Below are 27,294 nucleotides of genomic sequence, written 5' to 3'. Positions count from 1 at the left end.
GTTACCATAGTGTCTCTGTACTCCACTCTGCCTGGCATACACCTCCCACAGCTGTTTCCTTCCATTCATTCTGGTGTAAATACCATCTGCTCACAGAGGCTGTCGGAAAGATGTTCAGATCCTTCAACCTAAAGTGTCCTGTCCCCTTTGTTCTAGATCACACCAGAACCCTTTTTCCAGTCTGAAATGGTCACTTCCAGAGGGCAGAGACCTCATCTGTCTTGTTCACCATTTTACCTCCCAGGTCTGTAATAGCACTTGGCACATACTGGGCACCCAGATATTAAGCGAATGAATTCATGAATATATACCTCAATGTTCTTGGTTTTATTTTTTAGAGTCTTAGGGCATACATGGGTGATTTTTTAAAAGAAATCTGAAAAAGTAAAAATTTACTCCCAACCCCTTACCTGCCTTGAAAACACCAAAAACACCCTTCAAAATGCAGTTGAATGCTTACACTAAAGAATTATTCCGTTTTTCTGAGGGTCAGATTTAACTGGGAATCCTGTACTTTATTTGGCTAACCTTATCAAGGGGCCTAAGGAGGAGAAAAGAACCAGAATGGGATGTACTGGGGTTGGGAGGTTGTTCTGGGAATAGAGCAACTGCTATGAGTAAGAAATGGGTAGACAGATATGTAAAGAAAAATTTAGGACTTACTGCTTTGTGTTGTTCAATGTAATTGACCCTTTGCCACCTCCTCAAAAAAACTTAAAAGGTCTACATTACTCTAAAAAACGACAGCAAATGTAGACAGGAGACTACTTTGAGAAGTCTTCCCTTATCCATGCATCAATAAATATTTCCTCCTGTGGTGTCTTGGACTTAGTACATTAGCACTCTGATCTGTGTCTGTAACCTCCAAGGGGCAGAGGTTAAGAAAGTGTTTCCTCTAATACTGCCAGCATCTAGAACAGTGGCTGACACAAATATCCCCTCAACACGAAATCTAAAAGCAACATCTAAGTCAACAGATCAATTAACCATACTCTATTATTCAGCCTGGTAAAAACAAAGGAGCAACTTGAAGTTTGGAAAGGCATAAAACTGAAACATATACTTACTGTTTCAAAAGTATTCAATACCACCAAAGGGAAAAAAACGTTAACATAATCTTCACAATCTTGAAATCTGACAGGCACAGGTCTTGAGACAGACTGACAAAGACTTGCCGGGGACCCACGCTGATCGAAGTTCAGAAACATTTCATATTTCCATTTTAAGACTTCTTTAACGAAGGTGTCACAGATAGACTGTGATGAAAAGACAGTATTTACTGAAGAAGCTGCTGCAAAAGCCCTGCTTTCACCAAATGGAAGTGTGTAACCTTGCCGGATAGAATCATTTGGAGTCTGAGAACAAAGAACATTGCACAAACTCTTCACTTCACCCACTGGTTTCTGAGATACCAGGGAAGCTGGCTGTGGTACTTTCAAAATAGGCTGCACCCCATTTGACTTATTTCTTAGAGCTGGTGGAAGTGCTGAACTATCTTCCAAAGACTTGGAAAGATTAGCAATTCGTGAAGTACTACTTGAGCTAAAAATCTTAGCAGTGGAACGTCTCAAAGGTTTAGATGCAGAAAGCGGCAAGCCAGGTTTACGAAACACATCTTCCTCGGCCGCTTTAGCTTCCCAGTGTCTTGAGCAGTATTCACCCTGGTTTCTCAGGGTTTCAACACAACCTTTGTGCTTACACTTTGTGCCACTCACAGATTCCAACTGAGGCCGACTTACAGAATCTTCTTCCACCTGAACTGTACCTTTTCCATCAACTATTTCAATGAATTCATCATTATCATTTACCATTTGTGAACATAAATCCATATCTTCAGGATCATTTTGTGTTAAAAATAAACTATCATCCTCTGCATCACTGTTGGACTCAGGCTCTCCCTCTTTCAAAGCCACCACCTGCACCTGATGTACTGTTTGATCTCCTCCACCTAAAGGGTCCTCTAAAGTAGAGAGAATTCGTTCATTCGTTGGTATTCCTCCATCTAACACTGTAGAATCACACTGGTTTAAAAGACAAGCATCATCAGTGACCTGAGAAACGTATTTTGCTATTAAGGTTTCTGGTTCAGAAGGTATGCATTTTATTAATCGTTCTCCACTACTGTTGGCAAGTATCTCAGTTTCTCCTTTATAATTATGATCTGACCTATCAGATTCTAGTATAATTATGTCAGAATCCTGTGCTGTCTGTGGTAGCCCTACTCTTGTAGCACCTGTACTTTCACGATCAAAAAGTCCTTGTCTATTTTGTGACCTGGATTTCATCTGCCTTTGCAACTGAAGCTCTCGACTTGTCAGTAGTTTCTTATTATTTTTGACAGAGAGTTTCTGAGGAGAAATTAATTTAGGTTTTTTTCGGGTATCAACTACTCCAACAGTTTTGCCATGATGACGTAATTGAACTATACACTCTAAAGATCGCTGGGACAATTCAAATGCCTTACGAGGAGCCTTTTTCAGACCAAGCTTCTCAGCTGTTGAAGTTGGTTCAGGGCACTGACGAAATTTCTTTGGTGGCACTATAGCAGGAGTTGTCCTACAACTTATGTAACTTGAACTTTTATTTTGTCCTTTTTTGGTATCTGAATGTGTTTTCTTAGGAGTTTTAGAAAGCGGGACCTTCCTAATGGGTTTTGAGTAAGTACGAAGCTTTGGAGATTTCTTTGTTGAAACCACAGTGGCTCTCTGAACACTTGAACTGGGAGTTGCAGTCTGTATGTCTACACTTTTAAGATCATTTTCAGTAAGCTCTCTCCCATTAAGAATATCAGACTGGTCCTCATTTCTGACAGAAGATGAAAGCCTTAGAGGATCTTCAGCAATAGGTTTTTCAAATCGTTTTCTTTTAGGTTTTTTTACTTCAATTTCACAAAATTTATCAACAGAAATACTACTACTCCATGGTTCTGCATGTTCTTCAACACCCTCTGCTACTTCTTTAATAACCTCTTCAGGTACATAATTTGTATCACAACCCAAATCATTTGTGCTATCGGCTATATGAGTCAAATATGAATTTTTTTCATCCTCTTGAAGTAAATTCTTGTCTAGTTTATGATCATGCCAAACTGAAAACACTTCAGATGAACTTTCAAACTCAAAAAACTGAGAATCAGATTCCTCAAACTGCAAAAGAGACTTTGTCATTTCTTCTTTTATTAGCTTCTCTTCTACATTAGTATTAACTATTGAAGCATGCTGCTCTGGACATTCTTTCTCAGTGCATGTTTTGTCCCATTTCATGTGTTTCTCAAAACCCAGAATTCTTTCATCACTATCATCATCATCATCATCATCAGAATCTGAAATAACAATAATCTGTCCATGGCAGCTGTCTCCAACCTTATTTCGGTTAGCTATAAAACATCTTTCATCATCTTCTACTTTTCTTTGTAGTTGGGATGAGCTTTTCTGAGTTGAATCTGATGGAAACTTAATAACACTGGCTTGAGCTATTAAAGATAATTTGTGGAGGTCTCTGTCTACCTGAGAATCTGTTAAGATGTCATACTTCAGGCTGATGCCAGCAGCCTGCTCACTTACCAAGTTAGAAGAAACTGGATCAGTACTCTTATTCATTTCCTTATCTCTTAATTCAAGAACAGTCACAGGATCTTTAAAGGGAGAAGTTTTCTTCACTAGAGTATTGGTCATTTCTGTAAATGAGACCAAATCTTGATCATCAACATGACATTCCTGTATTTGACAACTGCTTTCATGGGAAGAGAAAATATCTAACTCATTCTTTAATTGTTTCTTTTTCACCAATAAACTGTTTTGAGATTTTTGTTCTTCATTTTTATTATCATTCAGAATACCATTACGATCTAAAGACAGATTTTCTATGGAGCCGTCCCCTTTCTGAACTCCTTTATCTTTCCTTGAACAGAAACTCCCAATGTTAGACACAGTCAGATCTTTTTCTAAACTGATAGCGTTACTGACCAAAGTACTTTTCCTGTGTTGCTTCTTTATCACATGTGATAACTTTGCACAAATTTCATCTTTCTGCGCCTTAGTTTTCAGTTTTGAAGTTTTACCAAGAGCATCATCCTTTAAAGAGAAATCCTCGGTTGATGTGGACAATTTTTCCAGAGAATCAGTGCTACAATCAGTCAACAAATGTGTTGATACTATTATTCCTCTGTCACATCCCCTTCCTGGACCCTTTCTTGAAGTACAATTCTGTGGTGTATACGAGGAGTTCTCTTTAACAGACTTCTTCTGTGTATTTATTTTAATTTGATCTTGAGCTCTTTCAGTAAAAAGGCTTTTACTACTCTGCTTAAAGCATGACTCAGCTGAGGAATGATCTTCTGGTTTCAATTCCTTTATATAATTGTGCTTCTCATCCTCCTCTTCTAGAGGGTTGCTTGCTTTCATCAATATACTCTGTTGCACTTGATATGTGTCAGCTTTGATGGTATCTTTAGAAAATGTTGGGCTGGAATTTTCCGGACAATGCATTCCTTTTTTAAACTTCTCACCTATTTGTTCACTTTCCCCTTTATTATAAGATGCAGGAGGAGTTTTACATGCAGGAGTCAGATCCATAAAAGTGCTACACTGAGGTACTTTGAATTTTATGTTTCTAATAATTTGCTTTAAACAAGTTTGTAACTCATGGGTTTCCTGACTAGTCAACTGCCAACCTAGAGATAAATTTCCTCGAAGGAATAAGTTAAGCTTATCCCAGAATCGCTTACAAAGAGTTTGCTGCCCAAGCTGATAACCTTCTTTAAGGAGACTTCTAATCAACTGCACACAAGCAAGTTGTACAGAGTTAGATGGCACTGGATGCAACGACAGTGATGATATAATTGCTGTTCCTTTGGAGCAATTTCCTGATTTCTCAGAACTCCGTGCAAATGCAGTGGTAGGAAGCTTGGCACATTTTACAACAGCTTCTACCCATTGCTGAGAACTAACCCACAGCAAATGCAAACATTTTTTATTTCTATGCAATTCAATCACTGACACCAAAATCAAAAGGAAAAATTCAGTGACTTTGTCACACACAGCATCTGTTTGGTTGAGAACATCTTTGACTTCAGAGTGCAGATGATGAATAACTTCTACTATATAAGCCACACCCAAATCCTTAAGATCCATGAGGGACTGAACAAAAGGTATGAACCACAGAAATGTGCTGTTATGAACACGCATGTCTTGACCAATATCTGACTGAAGTACATTGGCTAATGTTTCCATTTCTTCATACATGTTAGGACAATAATCTGGACAAATGGCTGATCTCCACCCTGAATCCTAAAATGAAAGAAATACTGACATGAGATAAACAGGCAGCATTTAAGGCAGGTTTAACACCCAAGCTGTAAGAAATAAAACATACTTCTCAACTTTCCTATTTTTGTTTACCATATATTAGTTTTAATATATATAACCCCCAAGAAATGGAAAACAAGTTGAATTTTGAGGTTAAAGTTTCATGAAAAGGCAAATTTACACCACCTTCATGTACTCTGGCCTTCTTTCCATTAGCTGGTTCTGATTTCTAGTCATGTCACATACCCCCCGCCTACTTAGTCAACTATCAAATGAGAGGTTAAACTTTCCATCTTCCCTAAATGCACTTACAAATTAATTTTCCAAAGTGTGCACAATGTAGCTAGAAATCCATTTTTCCCCATGCACAGTACATCTGTTCAATCAGAAAGCCTTTATATAGCAGTTGGTTCAAAATAGCTACATATCATAAAATCAGTAATTCAACTACTTATGTCTATACAATATAAAGGCAATATAAAATCATCTGAATTTTCAAAGTATTTTATACCTTTTTGGTTTTTTCAGGATTATAATTGTACACAATCTGGCTGCAAGTCACCATATCATCCAAGTATGACACTGGTTCTAACTTGGTCCTTAAATATTAAGAATAGATAGAAATTACTAAAAAGAAGAAAAAAATGAAAAACCAAAAAACAAGACAAAAATAACCTTCTTGTTAAGTCAGTTGCAACAGACTTCCTCACAGAGATTACTCTTAAATCCTGACATTAACTGAACTAACCTTACAGAGCTGTTCCGTATATTCTGGATCTCTCTGTTATAGCTCACATTGTTGATAATGGTTTGAAATGCCTCGACAGGATCGATAAGTTGACCCCAGACCTTAGATCCAAGGCGATCCAGAATCACCATGAAACAATGTAATGCTGGCCAGAAAGGATCCATACTATCATCTGAAATACAATAAAGCAACTGCAGAATTACAAAATAATTAGAAAAATATACTAAAATCTATTGAGAAGTAAGCATTCTTTATCTGGTTAGCAACAAAAATAAAAGCAAAGCAGCATGTAACAAAGTAAAGTGCCACTGATATTTGGAGAAACAGGTTTTTAAAAGCTGCCAAATTTTCCAAAAAATTTTTAAGCAATACTATGACACCTTTGCAAAAAAAAATTTAATGGGAAACAAGCTGTTTAACGAGCAACAAAACAGTCTAGGTAAACACAACCTTCTCACCCTGTTTGCCACACCTGTAATACTCTTTCCTACTCAGTTCCTCAACCCCTCCTAGAACTCTATAGTCCCATCATCCAATAAATAACAGAAAAGTTTTAGAAGGGAAAAAAGGAAAGAGAAACTTAGTATTTACAGATCTAAATAAGGGCCATGATAAAAGAAATTATGCTTCAGCATGATCCTATGTTTTGTGTGCCAGGCAGCTAGTGTAAAGGACTGAATCCCTTAGCTAATAGGTAAGCAAAGATACACACCTTTCATCCATTCATATCTCAACATGGCTTTGTTATCTACTTTCTATCCAATTTGAAGGAATTCCTTAGTCATAAGCTCTCTAGCCCTTTCCCTCCCTCTCCTTTATCAGACATGCAGTGGCAAGGTACGTCCTACACAAAGACCTCCAATAGCTCCTTAATGTGTTCCAAGAAAATTCAAAGTACTCAGTTAAGCACTTACAAGAGCTTGCCCTAGTATTTCTTTCCAGCTTTATTTTCATACTACAATAATCATATACTATCTTCAGCAAAAACAGATCACTGGCTTTTTCCCAAATAAGCACCAGAACGCCTTTACTATTATAACACCACCTGTCAAAATCTTATCTATCCATCCTTAAAAGTCTGGCTCAGATGTTTCTTCCTGCATTAAACATCCCCAGCCATTTAATCTTCTACAGTATCCTTCTGAGGCAAGTGCTCTAACTCACTCAAGTTACTGATAATGTTGTTTAGTCACCCTAGAACCTGAACCTGCTCCTTTACTTCCCTTAAACCTCTCAGATTCTTTTTTATCACAGTCATTGTGTAAACCTTCATCATATATTTTTGTATGTTTCACTGCAGCTGAAACAATGCCTTATATTTAATAAGCTCTCAAGTAAGGAAGAAAGTAAGTTTGGTGAAGACAATTATGAAAGGTTTCTTAAAGAGGACTCACATTTTGAAGAAGAGGGAGGTAAATTAACAGAAAAACAATTATATGTGCAGTTAGGCACAGGGAAAGAAAAGAACAATTTATACAGTAAATGCTATCAAATGAATTAGTAATAGTCTTAATCAGGAATAATCTAGCAACAAAATATATGCCATCAAAAAAAGAATGACATTAATACATTTCTTTTAGAATCTCACACAAATAAGTTTATATGCACAGTAAAGTTGCCTGAAGAAAAGTGAATGAGGGAGAAAAATTATATTCATTATGTTTTCATATGCTTCATCTTTACTGATTTATTCCTGAACAAAGAAGATTAGAAACATTTAAGTACAGATCCTCCATAATTAGCTTGATACAACTATCAGCAAAAGAAGGTCTGGGTCTAATAAACATAACTACAAGTTTAGGCCTCATTTTCTAGACTACCTAGAGCAGCACTGTCCAAGGGAATTTTCTATGATGATGGAAATGTTCTGTATTTGCACTGTTCAATACAGTAGCCACCAGGCACATGTGGTTATTGAGCCTTGAAATATGGCTAGTGAGACTGAAAAACTGAACTTTTAAATAAATTTAAATAACCACATGTGGCAGGCAGTTGCCATGTCGAACCTTAGAAAATCATGGAGAAGTGAAGAGGCAGGCAAAGGGAGACCATGGGACAAGGAGGCTTTCCCCACGTTGTTAGAAATGGGTCTCCCAAAGGTTCTGGTTTTCATTCTACCACTAACTTTTTCAGTGTGAAAAAGTAGGTTAACTTCCCTGGACTTCATTCAGTCCCTTATTCTATAAAAGTAAGGTACTGAATTAATTAAATTCTAAAGGTTCTTTCTGATTTGGAAGTCTGAATCTGTGACCTAAACATAAAAAGTTAACTCTTCTCTTCCCCACACCATACACCCCGCCTCCCAATTCTTGCAGTAAAGAGTGCACCATCATCACAGTACTCAAAAACATTTAGCAAATAAGGTTTATTACCATTTGATTGTCTCTCCATGGTGTGAAGTATTGATTGCATAAAATCATTTTGTTTGTCTGATCCCAACAACAGTGAATCCATGGCTTGCTCCTCAAGAATGGTCAGCAACATACAAATACCTGTAAGATCATTTGCAGTTTTCTTGAAATAACACTATTCTAATGACTTCACTGGCTTAGTTGACAAAAAAAAAAGCAAGGCAGGAAGATGAAGCAAAACAGTACTCAGTTCCTCAAACATTTATATATAACTGCTCCCAAGTACTAGAATTGATTTAAGTGTAAAAGGGGAAAATGGCACTAGCTTGGTAGGAACACAATTTCTAAGATGACTACCACATAACATATATTTTGTCACTCTAAAATGCCTTCAATTTTAAGATATACTCTATTTAATATGCCACTAAGAAAGAAAAGAAATCACTGCCAATTATGACATGTGACCTTAAGACGTGAAATCAATGAAATAGGGTAGAATGATTTTGAGTCAGTATAGAACTTATAAATAATGCTAATCTCTCTCTCTACTGAGAAATATTTTATACATTGGAAGAGAAGATTAATGATAAAACCCTATTAAAGTCAACTACTATACTAATATTTTGTTAATCTCGCATTGTTTTAAACAAAAGATTCATACTGCACATCTTATACAGAAGGTTTCTAGGATAAATAACATCTAAAATTATAAGATATGTACTGGTTGAACCAATTTAATGACAGAACAAGAACTAGGAATTACGAAATCCTATATTTAGCAATTTTGATCTCATCACCAAAAGAGATCACTTCCTTTTCAGGACACTCATTAGAACTACAGAAGATACTAATTATATCAGTGTAGGAAAAATACTCACCTAACCAATAGTTTTTGTAGTTGGTAGTATCATACATGTGTGAAGGCAGAAGAATCAATTTACCCTTCTCAAGGACAGAAGACGTATAAATGTCTGGACTTTCTAAAAGCCCCAGTTCAATGACTTTAAAAAGGCAAGTTAAAACCTCCTGTAAGTCATAATAATCATCTCTGTCCACTTTTCCCAAGTTTCTTGCAGTCAGGATAGCCCAACGCCGAACCTAAATGCATAACATGTTTATTACTTCATTCAACAATCAATGGTCTACATACAGCAATAACATGGTTAAGCAAACAGGATTCTCTACAGATTTTAAAAAACACATTAAGAGACACTAATTAACACAATGTAGGGACCTTATTTGATCCTGATTCGAACTGACCCTAATAAACCGTTTATGAGACAATCATTTCCATTCATTTCAGCACTGACTGGAAATATGGTATTAAGGAATTATTATTTTAGATGTGATAGTATTATTGTTTTGTTTTGTTAAAAGGTTCTTATCTTTTAGAAACACATATTGAAATATGTTATGGATAAAATGCTCTGATACCTAAGATTTGCTCTAAACTAATCCAAAGGGGAGAAGAAGGTTAACAATGCATTGATAATTGATAAAGCTAACTGACGGATATACGGGGGTTTCATTATACTATTCTCCCTACTTTTGTATGTTTGTAATTTTCCATAATAGAATGTTTAAAAAAAGGAAAGAAAACATAAAGAGGAATCTCAAAAGAAATGAAAGGCCACTTCTACATGGCAGTGTAAGCATAGGGAAGTTGATTTCAAATTTCTTGGGGGCTACAAATTAAATATAGTGAGGGCAACCAGCCTTAAAAAAACTAAACAGAACAGAAAAATATCAGAGTGCATTCTTCATAGTAAAAGTAATATTTTTTAAATGTTTTACATTATACGAGGATACCTCAAAAAGTTCATGGAAAAATAGAAAAGATAACACAAATCTTCCCACAAACTTTTTGAAGTACCTTCATATATGCATACCTATGTGTGCACTCCATGAAAATATGTTTTACTATAGGTTATAATCAAAAAAGTTTGAAAAACATAAACCAAATAAATAAAAGCATGAGCTCTATGCCAACATAACTGATGAATTATAAACTATTAGAAAAAACACAGGAAGCCATGAGTGTATACTAATAATAAATTGATAAATAACCAGAAAAGGAAAAGGCTCTTGATTGCAATACAATGTCAAGTGCTGCCTACTAAATGTGGAGAGAGTACTGGAGTTGGAAAATTACAAATTTGTAGTCATAGAAAAATTAGTTCAGGCAAGCATCAGTGAATGCTAAATTTAGGAGAAAATTTTGATGAGAAGCAGGATATTACATGGTCTTAAAGTATCTAAAAAATATATAAATTATACAATGGAGAAAGTAGACAACATCTTGACTAGATAACATTAACATCACCATGAAGAGCAAAGAACATGGTGTGACTCTTATGTATGACATCCTGAGGAGGACATAACATCACTTACATAGTGCTCCAGCTGGGAATGTTTAACTTGAACCTATCCACAAGGAAATAACAGACAAACTCAAAACAAGGAGCACTCCATCTTTCAAAGAGGCAGAAGAAGAAATGACTGTATTCTTCAAAAAAGTAGTTGTCGTAAAAGACAAATAACTTCCAGATTAAAGTGACATGACAACTAAATGCAAGACCTTTTATCAGCAATAAGAAGAGATCTTGCAATCCACACCCTCTCCAATACTTGTATTCTCAATCACACAAGTTTAAAATGGTATTTCTCTGTGGTCTTAAATCAAGTCCCTGATCATTAAAAAACATTCTTTCGCATGCTTATGGCCTCTTCTGGAACATGTCTGTTCAGGTCTTCTAAGACCTTATAAGTTATTTTTATTATGCCATCATATCTTAATGAGTTTGGCTGGAGACATTAACTTTAGGTTTTTAAGCTCTTTTCCTTCAATATTCTGTAAAAATACTACTCTACTGTCTCCTTGCATCCAATGGAACTGCTACAAATCTGGTGTCAATTTGCTTCTTGTATCTTCACGTGATCTTCTCTTTGGAGAACCTTTTTGAGTATGCCTTTCATGTTCTTAAATTTCACTATTCTATCTAGGTGTTCCTTCTCGCCTCTCAGACTCTTTGTGTAGGCCCTTACAAGCAGCAGTCTACTTTTTCTCCCCCTCCCCAAGGAAATTTATATCCCTTACTTCTCATCTTTTTATTTTTCTCTTTCTGAGACTTCCTACATCTGTTAACACTACTACTTTTATCAACCATCTCTTAACTTTTCTTTTTATATGAAGGTACTTCGTGGAAAGATTTGCATTATCTTTTAATTCTATTTGTCCACGAACTTTTTGAAGTACCCTTGTATTTCCTATTTCTATTTTTTTCCTTCCTTCTTAGAGATTCCCTCAATCTAGTTTTCTAACCCAATAATTTGTTTTCTCAGCTCTACCCATTATGTTATTTATCCCATCTCCTGAAGCCTATATTTTAAACGTCAGATTTGTCACATCTTACAATTCTGTTTGGTTCTTATGTTTCCTAGTTCTCATTTCATGTTAGTATCTTCCCTGATTTCTTTTAGCATGTTTATTATAATAACGTTAAATTACTGGCCAAGTACTCTAATATGTCTGCTTCTACTGAAAACTTTAGGTTTCTCAAACGCCTGTTATTTTTAGCTAATGAATTCATTTTCAGTCTAGGGTACCGGCTCCCAACAGGCAGTGCCTATAGAAGGCCAGACCCCAACCTGGCTTACTCCCAGTGAATTCAGGGGTGAGAGTGGTGGATAAAACCCAAACCACAAGAATTTTACTCATTGCTACACAATTTATTTTACCAAGTCAAGTAGTCACCCTTTACTCCCAAGAAGCAGCGGCATGAAAAGACACTAATAGGCTGTCACTCCCCAGTACTGGGAGTTGAGAAGGGATGATGCTGAAGTAACTATCAGTGTAACTGATTCCCACCTGCTTGTCTCAGTGTCTCACAAATGCTGGGGTTCAACACTGCCCTGATTTTATTCCTGCCTTCACCTGGATCAGATCTTTGAGTTGCCACAGATATGGACGGAGGCATTATCCAAGGTAATGGCGAGGGAGAACTAAAAGCAGAACCTTAATAGTTCCTTTCCTATTTTATTCTCCCACAGCCAGAAAACAGGATGCCTCCTGCACATCTCCCACATTCACAATTCAAAACAGCACTTGTTAACTCAGAGTTTCTCCATTTTCCGCATTTTCTCTCTCAAGTTCCTCCAGAGTTGATCTTGGGGGAGGGTGGGAAGCAAGTTCTAGTCTTGTTTGTCTTAGCAATCATTTTCTTCACGTGTTTTTCAGGGATTTGATTTGCAAGCCCTTCCTACAGAGAGGGATTTTGTGTCCTTCTACTACTCTCCCTCCTTCTATACCCTTCTTAACTATAAATCTGGGATTGCCTCTATCCAGCCCTCAGAGCCCTACTCTAGAACTAGGTCTAATATTGGCAGCTAGGACCTCAAATCCCTGGTCTCATAAGGGATACTGTAGACTCCATCACCAAGTCTGCAAATGCTTGACCCAGGTCCTGATTATAAGACTAGACCTGCTTCCTCTACAGGTATGCAACTTTAAAAAAAAACCAGTCAACCTTTTTGCACTTTGCCAACCTTCTTTCACAGGCAGGGGAGCCCCACCCTTGTTTTAAGCACAGAGCTTGGCTCTGGTTCTTTGCTTTGCCTGAAGAACACTTCTAATTCTTGTTATCCTGCACAAGCTGGATCCCCAACTATCTATAGCCATCTAGGACTACAGGTTTCCACCATTACTTTGTGTTTCTGTTCCATTGCTGGTCCACAGAAACAGTTAACTTTTGAGGGGTGTGACTATACCTTTTTCATTTCCTCTTTTTGGATTTTTTCTATCATTATTATGTGTTTGGCACAGAGGAAACTGAAATTCACCATTTTGACTGGAAACCCAATTATCATGCTCTTTCTTTGCCACTTTAAAAAAAATGCTTCTTTTTTTGCCTTATAGTGGCAGAGCAGTCCTTCATGGCTATTGGCTTAATGTAGTAACTCAGGTCTAGATGCCAATGTGCATGAGACCTGCAGCACAAACTGCCTCGCCATATGTGACACAGGTTCTATGTCAATGCTCCAGTGTTGCTCTCTGCTTCTGTTCCTGCCCACTGTTCTGACTTTTATGTCCCTCTTCATTTTTAGCCCCTAGGAATTTCCCAGTCCTCCCCACCCCACTTTTTAAATCTCCTCTCTTAGCAAAATAATTTTTCAAATATTTTAACGGGTATTTCCATGTATTTGGACTGGAGCAGGCAAGTGAGAAAAACAAGAGTCTTTCTTCATTAGTTCAGTTCAACATAATGAAAGAAAATCAAATTATTCCTTTATTTGTCAGCATCACCTGTCAGGAAGTATTCCCCATCCTCTTGGATCCCCTCTTCTTTGACCCCATGGTACCCTCATACTTAACTGTAGTAATTTTAAAATAAAAAAAAATTTCAGCAAACATTTTAAACAGAATACACAACAAAAGCCTCTACTATACCAACTTATAAGTACAAAACCGGTGCATGTCCTTCCACTGCCTAACACTCATACTCACCATTTCATTGGGATGGACCAAAAACAAATAGATCCCAGGATGTTTGTCAAAAACCTGAAAAGAGCAATTGGCTTGTTCCATCCGACAAAGTGCTTCAACACATAATTCATCTAAACAGAAAAAATAGAACAGTAAATAAAAGATATAAATCTTATAAGCTTATCAAGATTCCCTAAAGCTGGCTCCTTCAGTTGCTCTATAGGTGAATAAAAAGTTGTTCCATTTTTTTTTTTTAAACTGAGGCATAAAAATGCTGGTAATATATATGCAGGAACAACATTTACCTACCTGACAGACTAATTGGTTGATCATAGAATGTTCTCAGAAATTATTTTGACTTTACTAGACTATACATCATTTTTTACAGTTGGTGTAATTATCTCCACAGATCTAATTAGAAGTCTGGTCATGTGTCCAATTTCATTGGCATTTTACATTTTGTTCCACCTGGACTTCATTTGGTACAGGAGTGAGAAACGAAGTCAGCTTGTCCCCCAAACGGGTAGTTGTTCCACTCCCATTTATTAAATAATCCATTTACACTATCAGATCAGTCATTTCTAGTTTGTCGAGTTTCAAAAAATATTATGCCAGTGATGGTGGCTGGCTTTAGGGAGAGGGGATAATGACGGAAAAGCACGAAAGGAGCTCCTGTGATAGTGATAATGTTTTGTTTCTTGAGCTGGATACTGGCTACACAAGTGTGTTTAATTTGTAAAAAAAAAAAAAAAAAAAAAACAACAGTTCATATATTTTTCTGGATATATAATTCTTTAATAATGTTTGAAAATGCCTTGTTCGAATTTTAAAATCTAGTTACTTTTAATTTATTGATTTAGAAGAATTGAGTTATCTAATCGACATTTAGATATACTTTTCAGTTAACTAAAAATACAGAGGATAGAGAAACAAGTTAAATAACATCACAAGAAAGACATCAGAAAAATCCATAAAGTGTATTATTCCACAGAGCAACTATACAGTCTCCTCATAAAGTCAATCCCATGGCAAAAAAAAAAAAAGTGTAAGAGTGTGTGTGCACACAAATAGTTTTGAAGTAAAAGAGATGGAAGAAACATGAACCAAATGCAATGTGTGGTCTCTAACTGGACTCTTATTTAAAAAAGAACCAGTCAAAAACACATTTTGCAACTATTGCAAAAATTCGAATATGGACTAGATATTAAATGCCTTAAAGGTATTAATATTTTGTTAGATTTGATAGATCAGGAAAATTCATATTAAAAAATGCAAATAAAAATGACCAAAATCTAGACAGCCATAACATTCCATGCCATGTTGATTAGTGAAAATTACTAGACCACTGCTTCTCAACGGGGGGTGATTTTGCTCCCCATATCCCCAAGAGACATTCAGCAATGTCTGGAGACATTTTTGGTTGACACAACTGTTGTGGGAGGGTGTGCTAATGGCATCTAGTGAACAGAGGCCAGAGATGCTGCTAAACATCCTACAATGAACACCACAGCTCCCACAACAAAGAATTATCCAGTCCAAAATGTCAACGGTGCCAGGGCTGAGAATCCTGCCATAGACAAATTACAAGAATAAAAATTAACTGAATTGAATAGATATATGATTAAGCGAATACAGCAAAATATTAACAATTGTAGAATCTATGTGGTGGGTATCTGGTGTTCACTTTTCTATGTTCAAAAACTTTCATACTAAAATGTTGGGCTGGCCAGTTAGCTCAGTTGTTCAGAGTGTGGTGCTGGTAACACCAAGGTCAAGGGTTCAATCCCTGTACTGGTCAGTTGCCCCCCCCCCCAAAGAAAAATGTTGAGAAAAAATAATTTTAAGTAGCCTACTTATATGTTTAGCAAACAAATTTTCAATATAGATAAACTTAAATTCTTACAATCATAAAATAATAAAACTGATAACTTGAGGAATACCCAAGATACTCACTAACACGCTCATGTAGAAGCAAGTAAGGATATTTCAGTATTTCAAGAAGAGGAACTCGAAGCTTATTTTCAAAGTCTTGGCCAGAAAAGTCAAATAGCTGTGTCTCTCCGTTCTTGTCTACTATATATAACTCATCATCATCTCCAATTTCTGCCTTCATGGATTTTTCAAAGTGATTTATGAGACGTAAGGTTTCTAATTCCCATAAAGCCTATAGGAAAAGAAAAACGGGCAGCGTGCTTTACATCTTATTACCTAAAATGTATGCTAGATATGATAATCATTCTAGAAAACCATTTCCTAAGTACAAAAATTCAGAAGTTTAAAGAAGTATTAGACATCATATGTTATATTTAAAGAAAACAGTATCTACACATGGCCAGTTTTATGAGATATGAGTACACAGAGTATGAGAGTTTTAAACACTTGCAGAGTGTTGCTATAAATATTTCAACATCCCTATCAGTTACTCTGTATTCCAAAGAAAATGAGAAGTTGGAGCTTCTTTGTCAAAGGCATGAGCTACGCTTTCTATGCCTTTCCTTCTGTGTTCTAGCCATAGACGTCAACCTTAAAACATCAGCTTGAACATAAAGACATTGGATAGCTTTATAATTAGGAAACTTTACAAAATGCAAGTTTCTCAACACAGACTCATAAATAGTCGTCCCCTCCTCTAAATACTGTACACATGACTACTGAACACATCTGTGTTCTGTTTTTAATCAGGTAAATGTAATAAACCAAATACGCAAAACCACAAATTTAGAACTGTTATCTTTTACTTTGGTTACTATGCTGGAAAATATGCTTATCCTACACACACACACACACACACACACACACACACACACACACACACACACACACACACACACACACACACACACACACACACACACACACACACACACAATGCTGGAAAATATGCTTATCCTACACACACACACACACACACACACACACACACACACACACACACACACACACACACACACACACACACACACACACACACACACACACACACACACACGAAAAAAAAAGTTGATATTAACCAAATTAAAAAAAAAAAACCCCAACCATTCACACAGATGAATGTAGCACTGACAAATATATGGACACAAAAAAGTGAAACAAACAAAAAAAACCCTCACATGACTCACAAATTTCCATAAAATTGTTTTATATCAAAATGAGTAAAAAGTGCTAGACCATAAAATTCTGTTTTAGGTTTCAACTCAATTCCACCAGTGATAAGCATTTACTCAGTACCTACCAGGCAATGAGTTAGGTACTAAAGGTATATCAGCCTTCAAAGTTTAAATCATATCATCATTTCCCTGATTGCCTCTGACACAGTTCAAAATTATTCTCTTCCTAGTTAACAAGCTTTGAAAAATACTGCCCATCTAAAGCAAATTACCTCATGCAAGAATGGCAGTTCATCTCTTGCTCTGTGGTATTCAGCCACACACTCTAAGCAGTAGCAGAGGTCTTCGTTAACTGTTTGAAATTCACTGGATAGGGTGTTGGACGCATAGCGTTTTAGGAAGTCAATGGTGGAAATACCACCCGGTGTACACCAACAACATGTGCTCATTCTGTACCTATATTCAGGAAAAAAAAGACTAAAGAAATCAGCTGGTTACAGCACAGTGTTATAAAGACTAAAGAAAAAATAACACTTCAGGCCTATTCTGCGTGAAGAATGAGTATACTTTTTACTTTGGACCATGGTGTTCAACTTAAAATGTGCCTCCACAGACAGAACATTCTGCTGTCTGGCTTATCAATCACTGAACTGACTGAATTCAAATCTTAAAAACCTTATCTTTGACACATGAAAAATACAGAAAAATGAAAGCATCTTTTAGTAGTAAATTTCATAAGGCAATATACAGTTGTGCAACACAGAAGGCTTAAAACTATGTAATACTGATGAAAAACACAGAGATACAGACTTATCAATGTTTTAAAAGTACAGATTTTGGAATGTTCTAGTACTGTATTGAAGTCAAGCTCAGAAGCTCGGGAAATCTTTCACATTCCAAGAAGCTGTGTTCCAGAAATCCCTGGCAACATAAAAACCCAAAGAGGGTACTTCAAAAAGTTTGTGGAAAAATGGAATTAAAGTATGAATCCTTCCATGAAATTTTTAAAGACTCTCTGTATTAACCTGTACCAATAACTCATATAATTTTCTTTTGTTTAGAAAGCATGTGTACGTGAACTCGCACATATGTATGAATTGCTGCCCATACCTCACTGCTCTTCAATGCACTGTAAACTCTAATAGCTACAAATGTTAACAACCTATTGCTACTAAGTTTAATACAGTTTTTGACCTTCAACTTTTTGTTTTCATAATACCAGCAGAGCCTCCACCATCCAAACTCAAAAGTTAAAGGGTGAAAATGAAATAATCTTCTCATTCCAAAGACAGCAAAGTACCAAAATGGTAACAGGAAGGAAGAGGAAATCCCAAGAACCAAATTTGTCAAAAGTTTGAATGAAGGTGGGTTTATCAGATTTGCACATGGCACAAAACCGTGAGGATTAGCAAATACAATGGAAGCCAGAACCCAAAGAGATCTCCAACTCTAAAGACGTGTAATAAAAACAAGCTAAGATCCTGTATTTTTATCTCTACAACTAAAAGCATATAAAAGGTAATAGAAAGCTCACTGTCAGTAAACAGTGTATTGTGGCTAAATAAAAAGCAAATATCTGCACTAATAATACATTAAATAATCAAATAAATAAATAAATAGGCTGGGGCAGGGAAAATGCAAGGTGAGCCTGGAGGATCTTGTAGTGCCAGAGAGACAGCACTGGAATAGCTCCCTAAGGCTAAAGCTGAAATAATTTGAACAAAATAATGTAACATTGGATTATAACCCAAACTATAAAATATACATAAATCCATACTGATATAAATAAATGACTAACTAGCCAGTTAGCTCAGTTTTGTTAGAGCATGGTATTATAACACCAAGATCAACAGTTCAGATCCCCATACCGGCCAGCCGCCAAAGAAAAATAAAAAAAAAACATTTCAAAAGAAGAAGTTACTTTAAAAAAAATAAAAAAATAAATGACTAAATAAGTGGAAGAGAAGCAACAAATCTTCCTTAAAGAATAATTCCAAGTAACATATATAGATACTCTCTGTTCCAGGAAGTGGAGCTTAATCCCATTCCCCTTGAGTGTGGGCTAGACTTAGTGAATCACCTGCAAAGAACACTGTGAAAAGGGGAAAACTGTAACTTTATAATGGAGACACCTGGCAAACACAACCTTAACCAAGTGTTCAAGGTTAACCTCACCAGGTATAAATCATGTTGATACCCCCTTTCCTAATGTAATGAGGAGGAGACTTCAACTCTGTGGTATGCTTCCCCAAAACCCATAACCCCAGTCTATCCATGAGAAAAATATCAGACAAACCCAAATTGAGTATTATCTGAACAACTATCTGCCAGTCTGCAACAAAAGGAAGAAAACCACACCCACAGGGAATCAACTGTTCTTTCATATGAAAATAATGATTTATTGGGAACTGGGCCAGGAAATTATACAACAGACCTGATCTTGAGAAACCTGATCTTAAATTAACTATTCAATGGATGTAACATAACAGCTAACAGAGGAAAAAGTTACAAACCGAACTGTAAACTAATGATTCATTTCATAAACTGAATGGACCTAACCCATGCATTCTCACCAAGGGTGATATCACCCCTGAGGGGATGAAAACTGGTCAGTGATACATAAAAAAGACCAACTGTTTTTATGTATAAAGCACAGATATACATACAATACACAAAGAGATACACAACATATTGCTGGCACTAAAATTCACGAGAGGGGCAATTAGAAAAAAAATTTCTAAAAAGTCTCTTTTTAGGAAGTAAGGGACAATAAAAGGTTAAGAAATCTAAGTCACTGAATATTTGGGTATAAAAATTTGGCAGATGAGGTTTTTGAATGAGTATCACTCTAAAATTCAGAGTACATAATATATCCTAATGGGAAATAGAAAACACCATGACAGAAATTACTTTACTGCTGAGGCTATTTGTAACATAATGCCAGCTCCTAAAATACACTATTTTTTTAAAAATTCCCTAATTTCTTATACCCATGATTACGTAATTACATATAAATGCATAAGTATAATCAAATACATGTATTTGTCTTGTGCACTAAATTTTTTTTTTTTTTTCTTTAAGATGACCGGTAAGGGGATCTTAACCCTTGACTTGGTGTTGTTGGCACCACACTCTCCAAAGTGAGCTAACCAGCCATCCCTATATAGGGATTCAAACCCGTGGCCTTGGTGTTATCAGCACCATACTCTCCCAAGTGAGCCATAGGCCGGCCCTACACTAATTTTTTAAATGTACTAAATATTATTTTTACTTATGCTTCTAAAAAGAATTTAAGGAAACTTTCAACATTAAAGTACATATGGAAAAGAACATTTAGCTGACCCCGTGATTTCCCCAAATGTGGGAAACTTGACAGCATAATTTGTGGTAGTGGGGGACCGTGTTCACACTGAAAAAAAAAAAAAGAACATTTAAAAATGAGATTTCAATAAAAAAGAGAAATCAAAACTTATTTATAAGGAGATTAATTTCACTAAGTCCTAAATTAGGAGCTTCTTGAAAAGCAGAGTGAAAGGTGAATTCAGTTGTCATCTGGGGGGGGAAAGTATCCAAGTTCAGCTGCAGATGCAGAGTCCTGTCTTTTTCTGACCCCAACTCTAATTCAATTACATTTTATTAATGCCTACTTTGTACAAGTGTACAGCAGACTAGGAAATACCAGTTAATATAACAAATAGTCTTTACTATGGTTTTGCAGAACATAAAATTATTGTATTCAAAGAAGAATTTCTTATATCTGAAAGGCCGATATCATAATACTAGGAAGTTAAAGAGTTTGCAGAAGCTACTTTCTTCCGGTGATCTAATTCTATGTGGACAGTGAACTTAGAAGACTTGAGAATAGAAAGTGAAACTTCATGATTTCTCAAACATCAATTGTTTCCAGCATGATTTTGGAAGGTAACAGAAAGCAGTCAATTTAAATTTTTAAAAAATTAAGGAACTGAACTGAAAATTAAATGTTGTGTACTTTAAAATTATTAAAGAGCAGACAACATTAAAAAAATTACAGAATTTGCTTTTTATTTCACTCAAAGAGCTATCCTACTTCCATACCCCAGAAAAGCAAGACTAACTTCTCAAAGCGGATGGGAGTTACTGTCACAGACCAGATAAATGCCACGGATTCTAGAATATATACAGAATACTGCTGTAGAGAACATCAGCAACAGAAAAAATATGCTTCCATGATTCTTCTCACAGCCACAATGTGTGTGGTTGTGCTCCCAAATCTAAAATCATCATTGGCTAAGCCCAGGAAATCTCAATAGACTATACTTTTTCTTTTAGAGAAAAATTATTGCTCACAAATGACTGTGAATCCTGTACATTTCTGAATAACTCAGTTCTTCCTGAGGTCTATTTTGTTAACTTCTTTGGACTTCATTTCATTTCATTTCTTGGAATCATTACTAAACCACAAATGGGGCTGTCTATACAACACCTAAGCTGCAAGAAAGAAATAAGAGCCGCTCTCGGAAACTCAACCAAAAAAGACAGCTGACTTGTCAAAAATACAGGATGCTTCACTAGAGGTATATCTGTAACTCTCCATAGACTTATTCGTGGAATATCATTTTTCAATATTAGCTAGCCAGAAACTTCAAATAACAATGCCTTTCTTCTACCCTTCCCAGATAAACATCTTGAAAAGGTCAATTAGATTCACCATCTCCCACTTCTTCAGCTTCTTTGCACTCTGGCTTCTCTACCCTTACACTCCACTGAACGTTTTCACAAGAGTTCTTAATAATCTCTACATTACCAAATCCAATAAACTCTTTACTTGACTCCTCTAAAACTTATAAAAATGCTTACCTTAGCTACAACGACACATCATTTTCCTGACACTTCCTCTACACAAACTCCTTCATAATCACCCCTTCCTTTGTTCTCCATCTAAATATCAAAGTTTCCAAAGGCTTATCCTGAGAATTCTAACGTCTTCATTCAATACCCTCTTTCTGGGTAACCTAATTCAAACCACTGCCTCAACTACTACCTATATTGAAGCTTCCCAAAGATTGAGAATGCATGTTAATCTCTTAGTGCAATGTTTAAGTATGTTCCAACTACTCAATAAATAACAGCCTAACCTAAAACTCCAAAAGAACATATTCAATATCCAACTGCACACAGTGTATCTCTATTCACGTCTTACAGGTACCTCAAAGAAAACATGACCAGAACAAAGTCTTTCCCTTAAAATCTGTTATTTGTCCTGTATTCCCTATACATGATAGCTTTACCATCCACTCAATTTTAAAACCAGTAACATGGGAATTATCCTATACTCTCCTCTCTTTGCCCTCATCTCTGTAAGTTCCATAGAGTCTACCTCCTTAATTACATCTGCACTTAGTGTGACTGCCATTGCCTTAGTTTAATACATTTTCATTATTTGCCTGGATTACTGAAAAAGCCTAAGTTATCTGTCTGCCTCTTGTTTGATCCACCACCAATTGTTGTTGCAAGAAGCCAAAGAACAAACTGGACTTCAAAAGCACAAATGACTCCTTCATACTGTGGGGATAAAATGCAAATTGTCGAGCTCGAGACACAAGGCCCTCCATGATCTGGCTTCAGCATCATGTCACCATTCCCCCAACAACCCCTCACTTCTCTCCCTGCACTTGCTCTTCCTACATCAATTCACAGTGTTTGGAATCCCCTGTCTTTATGGAAGCTCTTCCATATGCCTTGAACACCCACCCTTCATAACTCTGCCAGGTTAACCATGAATGCACATCAGATTCACCTCAGGAACTTAAAAAAAAAAAAATGTAGGTGATGAGATCCTGTTGATAAAATTCAGATCCACTTTCAAAGAATTCCACTAGTGATTCCGACAGAAAGCTGGATTTGAAAACAACTAGTGTACAACCCATTCCTTAGTTTCTTCACATCTGGGAGGCTTGTCCTCTCCCAGTCTTGTCTTTGATGACCTTCTTCTCTATCCCCTCAGGACCTTGTGCATGTTTCTATCATTCCACTTACCATGATGCTTTGAACTCTTTTACTTATCTGTCCCCCACCTCAACCACCCACCTGCTCCCCCATCAACAATTTTGAGTCTGTTAGGGCAAGAACCTGTTCTGTGTATCTTTTTAACTCCAGTGCTTGGTACATATTAAGTGACTGAAAAATGTCTTAAATATTTGCTAAAAAAAATATTACCTGGGCAAAAGGCCTACAGAGAAGTAATCCTCTCAGTCGAGATTGCTGGGCTTATTTGCGAATGAATGAGGATGTGCACTCATATATACCCAAACTATGGCCCCAAAGAACATTTCTGAAATTAAAAAAGAAACAAAATCGACAAAGTGGTTTTTAATACTCTTTACCTCATCTGAGCCTCACGTCGGTCCTATAAAATAGAAACAGATATAAAGAAACTCAGGTTAGACAACTCGTCTGTGGACACACAAGTCATGAACAAAGGGTAGAAACTGTAGTTCCACAGGGGACTGTCCCCACTCAGAGGACAACTAGGCAGTGTGTCAAAAATTCTCCAAATTAGCAAATGCAGGTAACGTCAGTCATACGATCACCAAAGCTCTACCACTTATCAAGCAGCAAACTCGGCCACCACTTCGGGTCGTGCGAGATCTGGGCACATCCATCTCTCCCGGGACGTGGGGAGGGCGGACAAAGCCCCTGCGGCCGGCTGCCACTGCTCCAGCCACTCAGGAGAACCAGACTCTCGCGGAGGGGAGGAGGGGACGTCGAAGGGACGGATCATCTCCACAGCCAGGCCCACCCACTCACCCCCCCAGGAAACTACGCAGTGCCCAGACCGAAAAGAGCTCACAAGAGACCGCAGTGTAGCCGACAGGCAGAGAAGGGAAGGGGGCCCCCGCGCCCCGGCCGCCGACGTGCAGGAAGAATAACAAGGCGGCCGACCAACCGCCAAATGGTGCTCTTGCCTCCGGCGCCGCGACCCTCCTGAGGAAAACTGCCGAGCTCGCGCCGCCCCTCCCCCACCCGCACGGCCTCACGCGCCGCGACGGTTACAAGACGCGGCCCCGCGCGCACGTGCCGCGCATGCGCTCACGCCCGCCCGGCCCGTAACCTCGAGCCCGCCGCTCCCCTCACCCGCTTCGCCTCCCGTCGGCCGCTAGCCCACCTCCACGCCTCGGCCCGATACTCGGCCGCGGGCGGAAGTGCGGGCTCGCAAGCCGGCCGCCCAACCCGCCGCCGCAAGCGCAGGTCCCGCCCCAGCGCGGCGTCGGTCGTCCGCAGGCCCCTCCCCCGGCCGCCGCCTGCTTGTTTTGGTGCGCCGAGGGGCGGGGCGTCGAAGAGAGGCCGCTCTGTGCGCACCCTCCCAACGACACCGGGCACTGACGTCACTTCCGCGCTCCTAAGGCCCGGCCAATCAGGAGCGTCCGGGCGGGGACGCTTGCGGGGACAGGAAAGTTTGCGGTTGAGCCGCGACCTCGGCGGGCGGGGTGGCTTCCGGAGGCGCCTACCCTCCAGCCATTTCGGTTCCGTCTTTTTTCTTCTTTTTCTAACGCCTCAGGCATTTCGGCTGGGTGAGTTACAGACAGTGAAGGATCTTCTTTATATTTCCTTTAAAGACCTTAAATACAATTTAAATCATGTGAACGTAACTTTTGGGGAATGTACATAGATAGACTTTGTGTTAGAGAAGAGGGTTACATTCGGTATTGTCAAGTACGCGAGCGATATAGGACATACAACAGAGTAAAACCCACTGGAAAGCCTGCCCATTTTCTTAACGTCTACTCCTGACCCTGATGTGAGATGTCCCCATCTTATGTCCTGATAGAGGAGACAGGAAAACACAATAACAGCCAGTGGTGACTCATCTTAGAAGAAAAAAGAACAGGCTGACATGGGCCTGAGTCATCCAGGGTGGCCAGCGACGGTCTTACCGAGAACCCGAACCCGGGGATGACAAGGAGCAAACCGAGGAAGAATGCAGGGAGGGAAGAATGTCCCCGGCGAGGGAACCTTCCAGTAACGGCGCATGCCTCTTGGGAGTAGCAGGAGTGGAAGTTAGAGCAGCAGGCGAAGACCGGTGTTTGCCACGCTTCTGGTTTTTCTTCACCTGGTGACGTTTCAGCCGTGTTCAAATGAAGTGTTCAAATGAGAGAGTTACAAAACTCTCAAATGATATTGTGTTATACATTGTATATGTATCATCTAAAAAACAATAGTTGTATGTAATAACTTCTTAAAACTCAGGATCTGGATGGCCATTAAGGTTGTTTAAACAGAAATAAACAAGATGGTAAAAACCACGTGAATTTTTGTCCCTAATATAAGCATAGTTAAGATTTTGATGTATGTCCCTCCAGAATTTATTACAAGATTTAGCTCTGTATTCCTTAAGTTGATTTTTGTTAGAGTAGGTATGAAAGAATATAAATGGCTAGCGGTGTGAAAGACAGAACATCACCCTCATTTTTGAACTGGGAGACTTGTCCAGTAGACGGGGTAACTCAGGCCTCAGGCTCAAAATAGTTTTAGGAGCACACAAATATGTTTTAACTTCTTATAAAATTAGGAGGGGGACGTGTGAGATTTGGGGTTGAAGGGAATCTTTTACTATACAACCTTAATATTATTTGTATACCAACACAGTCATAATTTTTACTATTTTTTTTATGGAGGAAAATGCCATGAAGGCAAAAAATGCCTGGGGCCACAAAAGTCATAATTTCATCCTGTGTCTGAAACCCTCTATGGGCCTTTCTTTATAATCTTCCCACATTTGATTTTATATGTAGACAACATAATACATTTTGCATGCTTTTAAACTTTGTATATGGAGTTATAACGAATGCATTGTTCTGCAAATTGCTTTTTATACTCAACATTGTGTCCTGAGACTCATTGAACCAAAGTACATTTAGGGGTTGTATCCCAAAGTGTAGTGAGGAACCCTGAGCATTTTCTGATTGTTAGACCTGCCCTCTTCCACTGGAGAAACTGTTTCAGAAATTTTATGCCCGGCGGTCTTAATCGCAAACTCTGGCTTGACTGTTTCCTGCACCCGCCTGTATCCATGTGCTAATAGGAAATAACAGTCTCACACCGCCCTAAGGTCTGAATGCAAATTAGGCTCCAGAGCTGACTAATGAACTGTGTCCCATAATCAGCCAATACAAATTAGCAGGACTGCATCCCTCATTTACACAGGAAGACCTGAATGGGAACTTGGGCGGAAAGTCAGGGCGGGAATTTTGGCTATCTGTTTCCTTTGTTCGGAGAGACGCTGATCTAGGAGTCTTCACTCCCCAGCGCTCCCCTTGCTTGCAAGCAATAAAGCGCTGTAACGTCAAAAAGAGCTGTAACACCAAAAAGAGCTGTCAACTATTAAAAGAGCTATGAAACCAACATGTCTTGGATTCCTCTGTGCAAGCACCTCACAACTAAAGCTTACACAATTTGCAGGTTCTTAAACAAGCGCTGCAAAGAAATTTGTGAATTAAAAAAATTAGAAACGAAAATTAATATTTATTTGGAATTAATAAATGAGTACAGATTACAAACTTTTAAAACTGACAAAACCCACAAACATAAAGAATTCAGAAAAAGAACCTAACGTTTAAACTGCCAACAGAATTTGTTATCGGACTCAGTTCCGGCTGCCCACCCCCTTGAGAAGGAAAGGAAAAGACCTCAGAAGTCAAATGGTTGGTGTTAGAAAAGCAGATGTGTTCAGCTGAAGGAGATGGTAGGCTATCCCATCTCAAAGATTTACATTTACTTAGGGGTTTTTAAAGGAAGGGTTGAGAGAATTGAATGTGGGAGGTGAAAGCAGGAGAGAAGGAGACGGGTCCGTTTCTATGGGTCAGGTACGAGGTCTTGCCAAGGCCTCATCTGGTTTCCGTTCTCATCTTCGCTGTTATCTCAGGACCCTGCAAGATTTTGATTTGCGCTGTTGTACTTGGCTGGTGCCCAAGGTGAGCTTCAGTCATTTGGCCTTGATCATATCTCAAAACTCTACAAGTTTCAAAGAAAGAACTGTTAGCTTTGCCAAGTACTAATTAGCTTCTCGGCCCTGTTTTCCTACTTAGTGAGTGAGATAAGAAAGTCAGGGGATGGGAAGCAAGAGTGGAGAGAAAAAAACCGTCCTTTTAAAAATCTGCCCCCCCCCACCCCCGCCCCATGCAGCTCAGGCAGCTTTAGGTCCCAACATGGCTTCAGTCCTGCTCAGTCCAACAAATTCAATGGAAGTTACATATTTTGGCTGCATACACTTTTATTAGCTCAATTGACAGTGAGGTGTAAGATCATTAGATTGATACAA

General features: G+C 38.1%; 1 protein-coding gene, 1 long non-coding RNA gene and 1 other non-coding gene across 7 annotated transcripts in view; 2 read left to right on the top strand and 1 right to left on the bottom strand.

Moving 5' to 3' along the window:
* The window catches only part of SETX (senataxin), a 69,885-nt gene extending 45,639 nt beyond the window's left edge, over positions 1-24,246 (bottom strand). For 2 of the 5 annotated variants that reach the window (XM_063081572.1, XM_063081574.1), the window contains exons 1-10: positions 24,111-24,244; positions 23,193-23,307; positions 17,267-17,450; positions 15,841-16,051; positions 13,909-14,018; positions 9,284-9,503; positions 8,427-8,546; positions 6,055-6,226; positions 5,818-5,905; positions 1,068-5,288 (exon numbers count right to left, since the gene is read on the bottom strand). In XM_063081572.1, coding sequence (XP_062937642.1) covers positions 1,068-5,288; positions 5,818-5,905; positions 6,055-6,226; positions 8,427-8,546; positions 9,284-9,503; positions 13,909-14,018; positions 15,841-16,051; positions 17,267-17,443 — 5,319 coding nt within the window. In that variant the 5' untranslated portion in view covers positions 17,444-17,450; positions 23,193-23,307; positions 24,111-24,244. Of the gene's footprint in view, positions 1-1,067; positions 5,289-5,817; positions 5,906-6,054; positions 6,227-8,426; positions 8,547-9,283; positions 9,504-13,908; positions 14,019-15,840; positions 16,052-17,266; positions 17,451-23,192; positions 23,308-24,110 lie in introns of all 5 variants that reach the window. The other 3 variants (XM_063081570.1, XM_063081571.1, XM_063081573.1) reach the window with 3 other exon arrangements.
* TRNAT-GGU (transfer RNA threonine (anticodon GGU)) lies at positions 15,612-15,685 on the top strand. The gene has a single exon. It is a non-coding gene; the product is annotated as a tRNA-Thr (tRNA).
* Positions 24,247-24,466: 220 nt separating the features above from the next.
* On the top strand, positions 24,467-26,378 carry LOC134366050 (uncharacterized). The gene is made up of 2 exons (XR_010022237.1): positions 24,467-24,547; positions 24,805-26,378. It is a non-coding gene; the product is annotated as an uncharacterized LOC134366050 (long non-coding RNA).
* Positions 26,379-27,294: the final 916 nt, after the last annotated feature.

The sequence above is a fragment of the Cynocephalus volans genome, chromosome 17 (assembly GCF_027409185.1).
Source record: "Cynocephalus volans isolate mCynVol1 chromosome 17, mCynVol1.pri, whole genome shotgun sequence".
In the NCBI taxonomy this organism is placed as follows: domain Eukaryota; kingdom Metazoa; phylum Chordata; class Mammalia; order Dermoptera; family Cynocephalidae; genus Cynocephalus; species Cynocephalus volans.
Note: the sequence above shows the minus strand (reverse complement) of the source record. Positions and strands in the feature narration are given on the sequence as shown.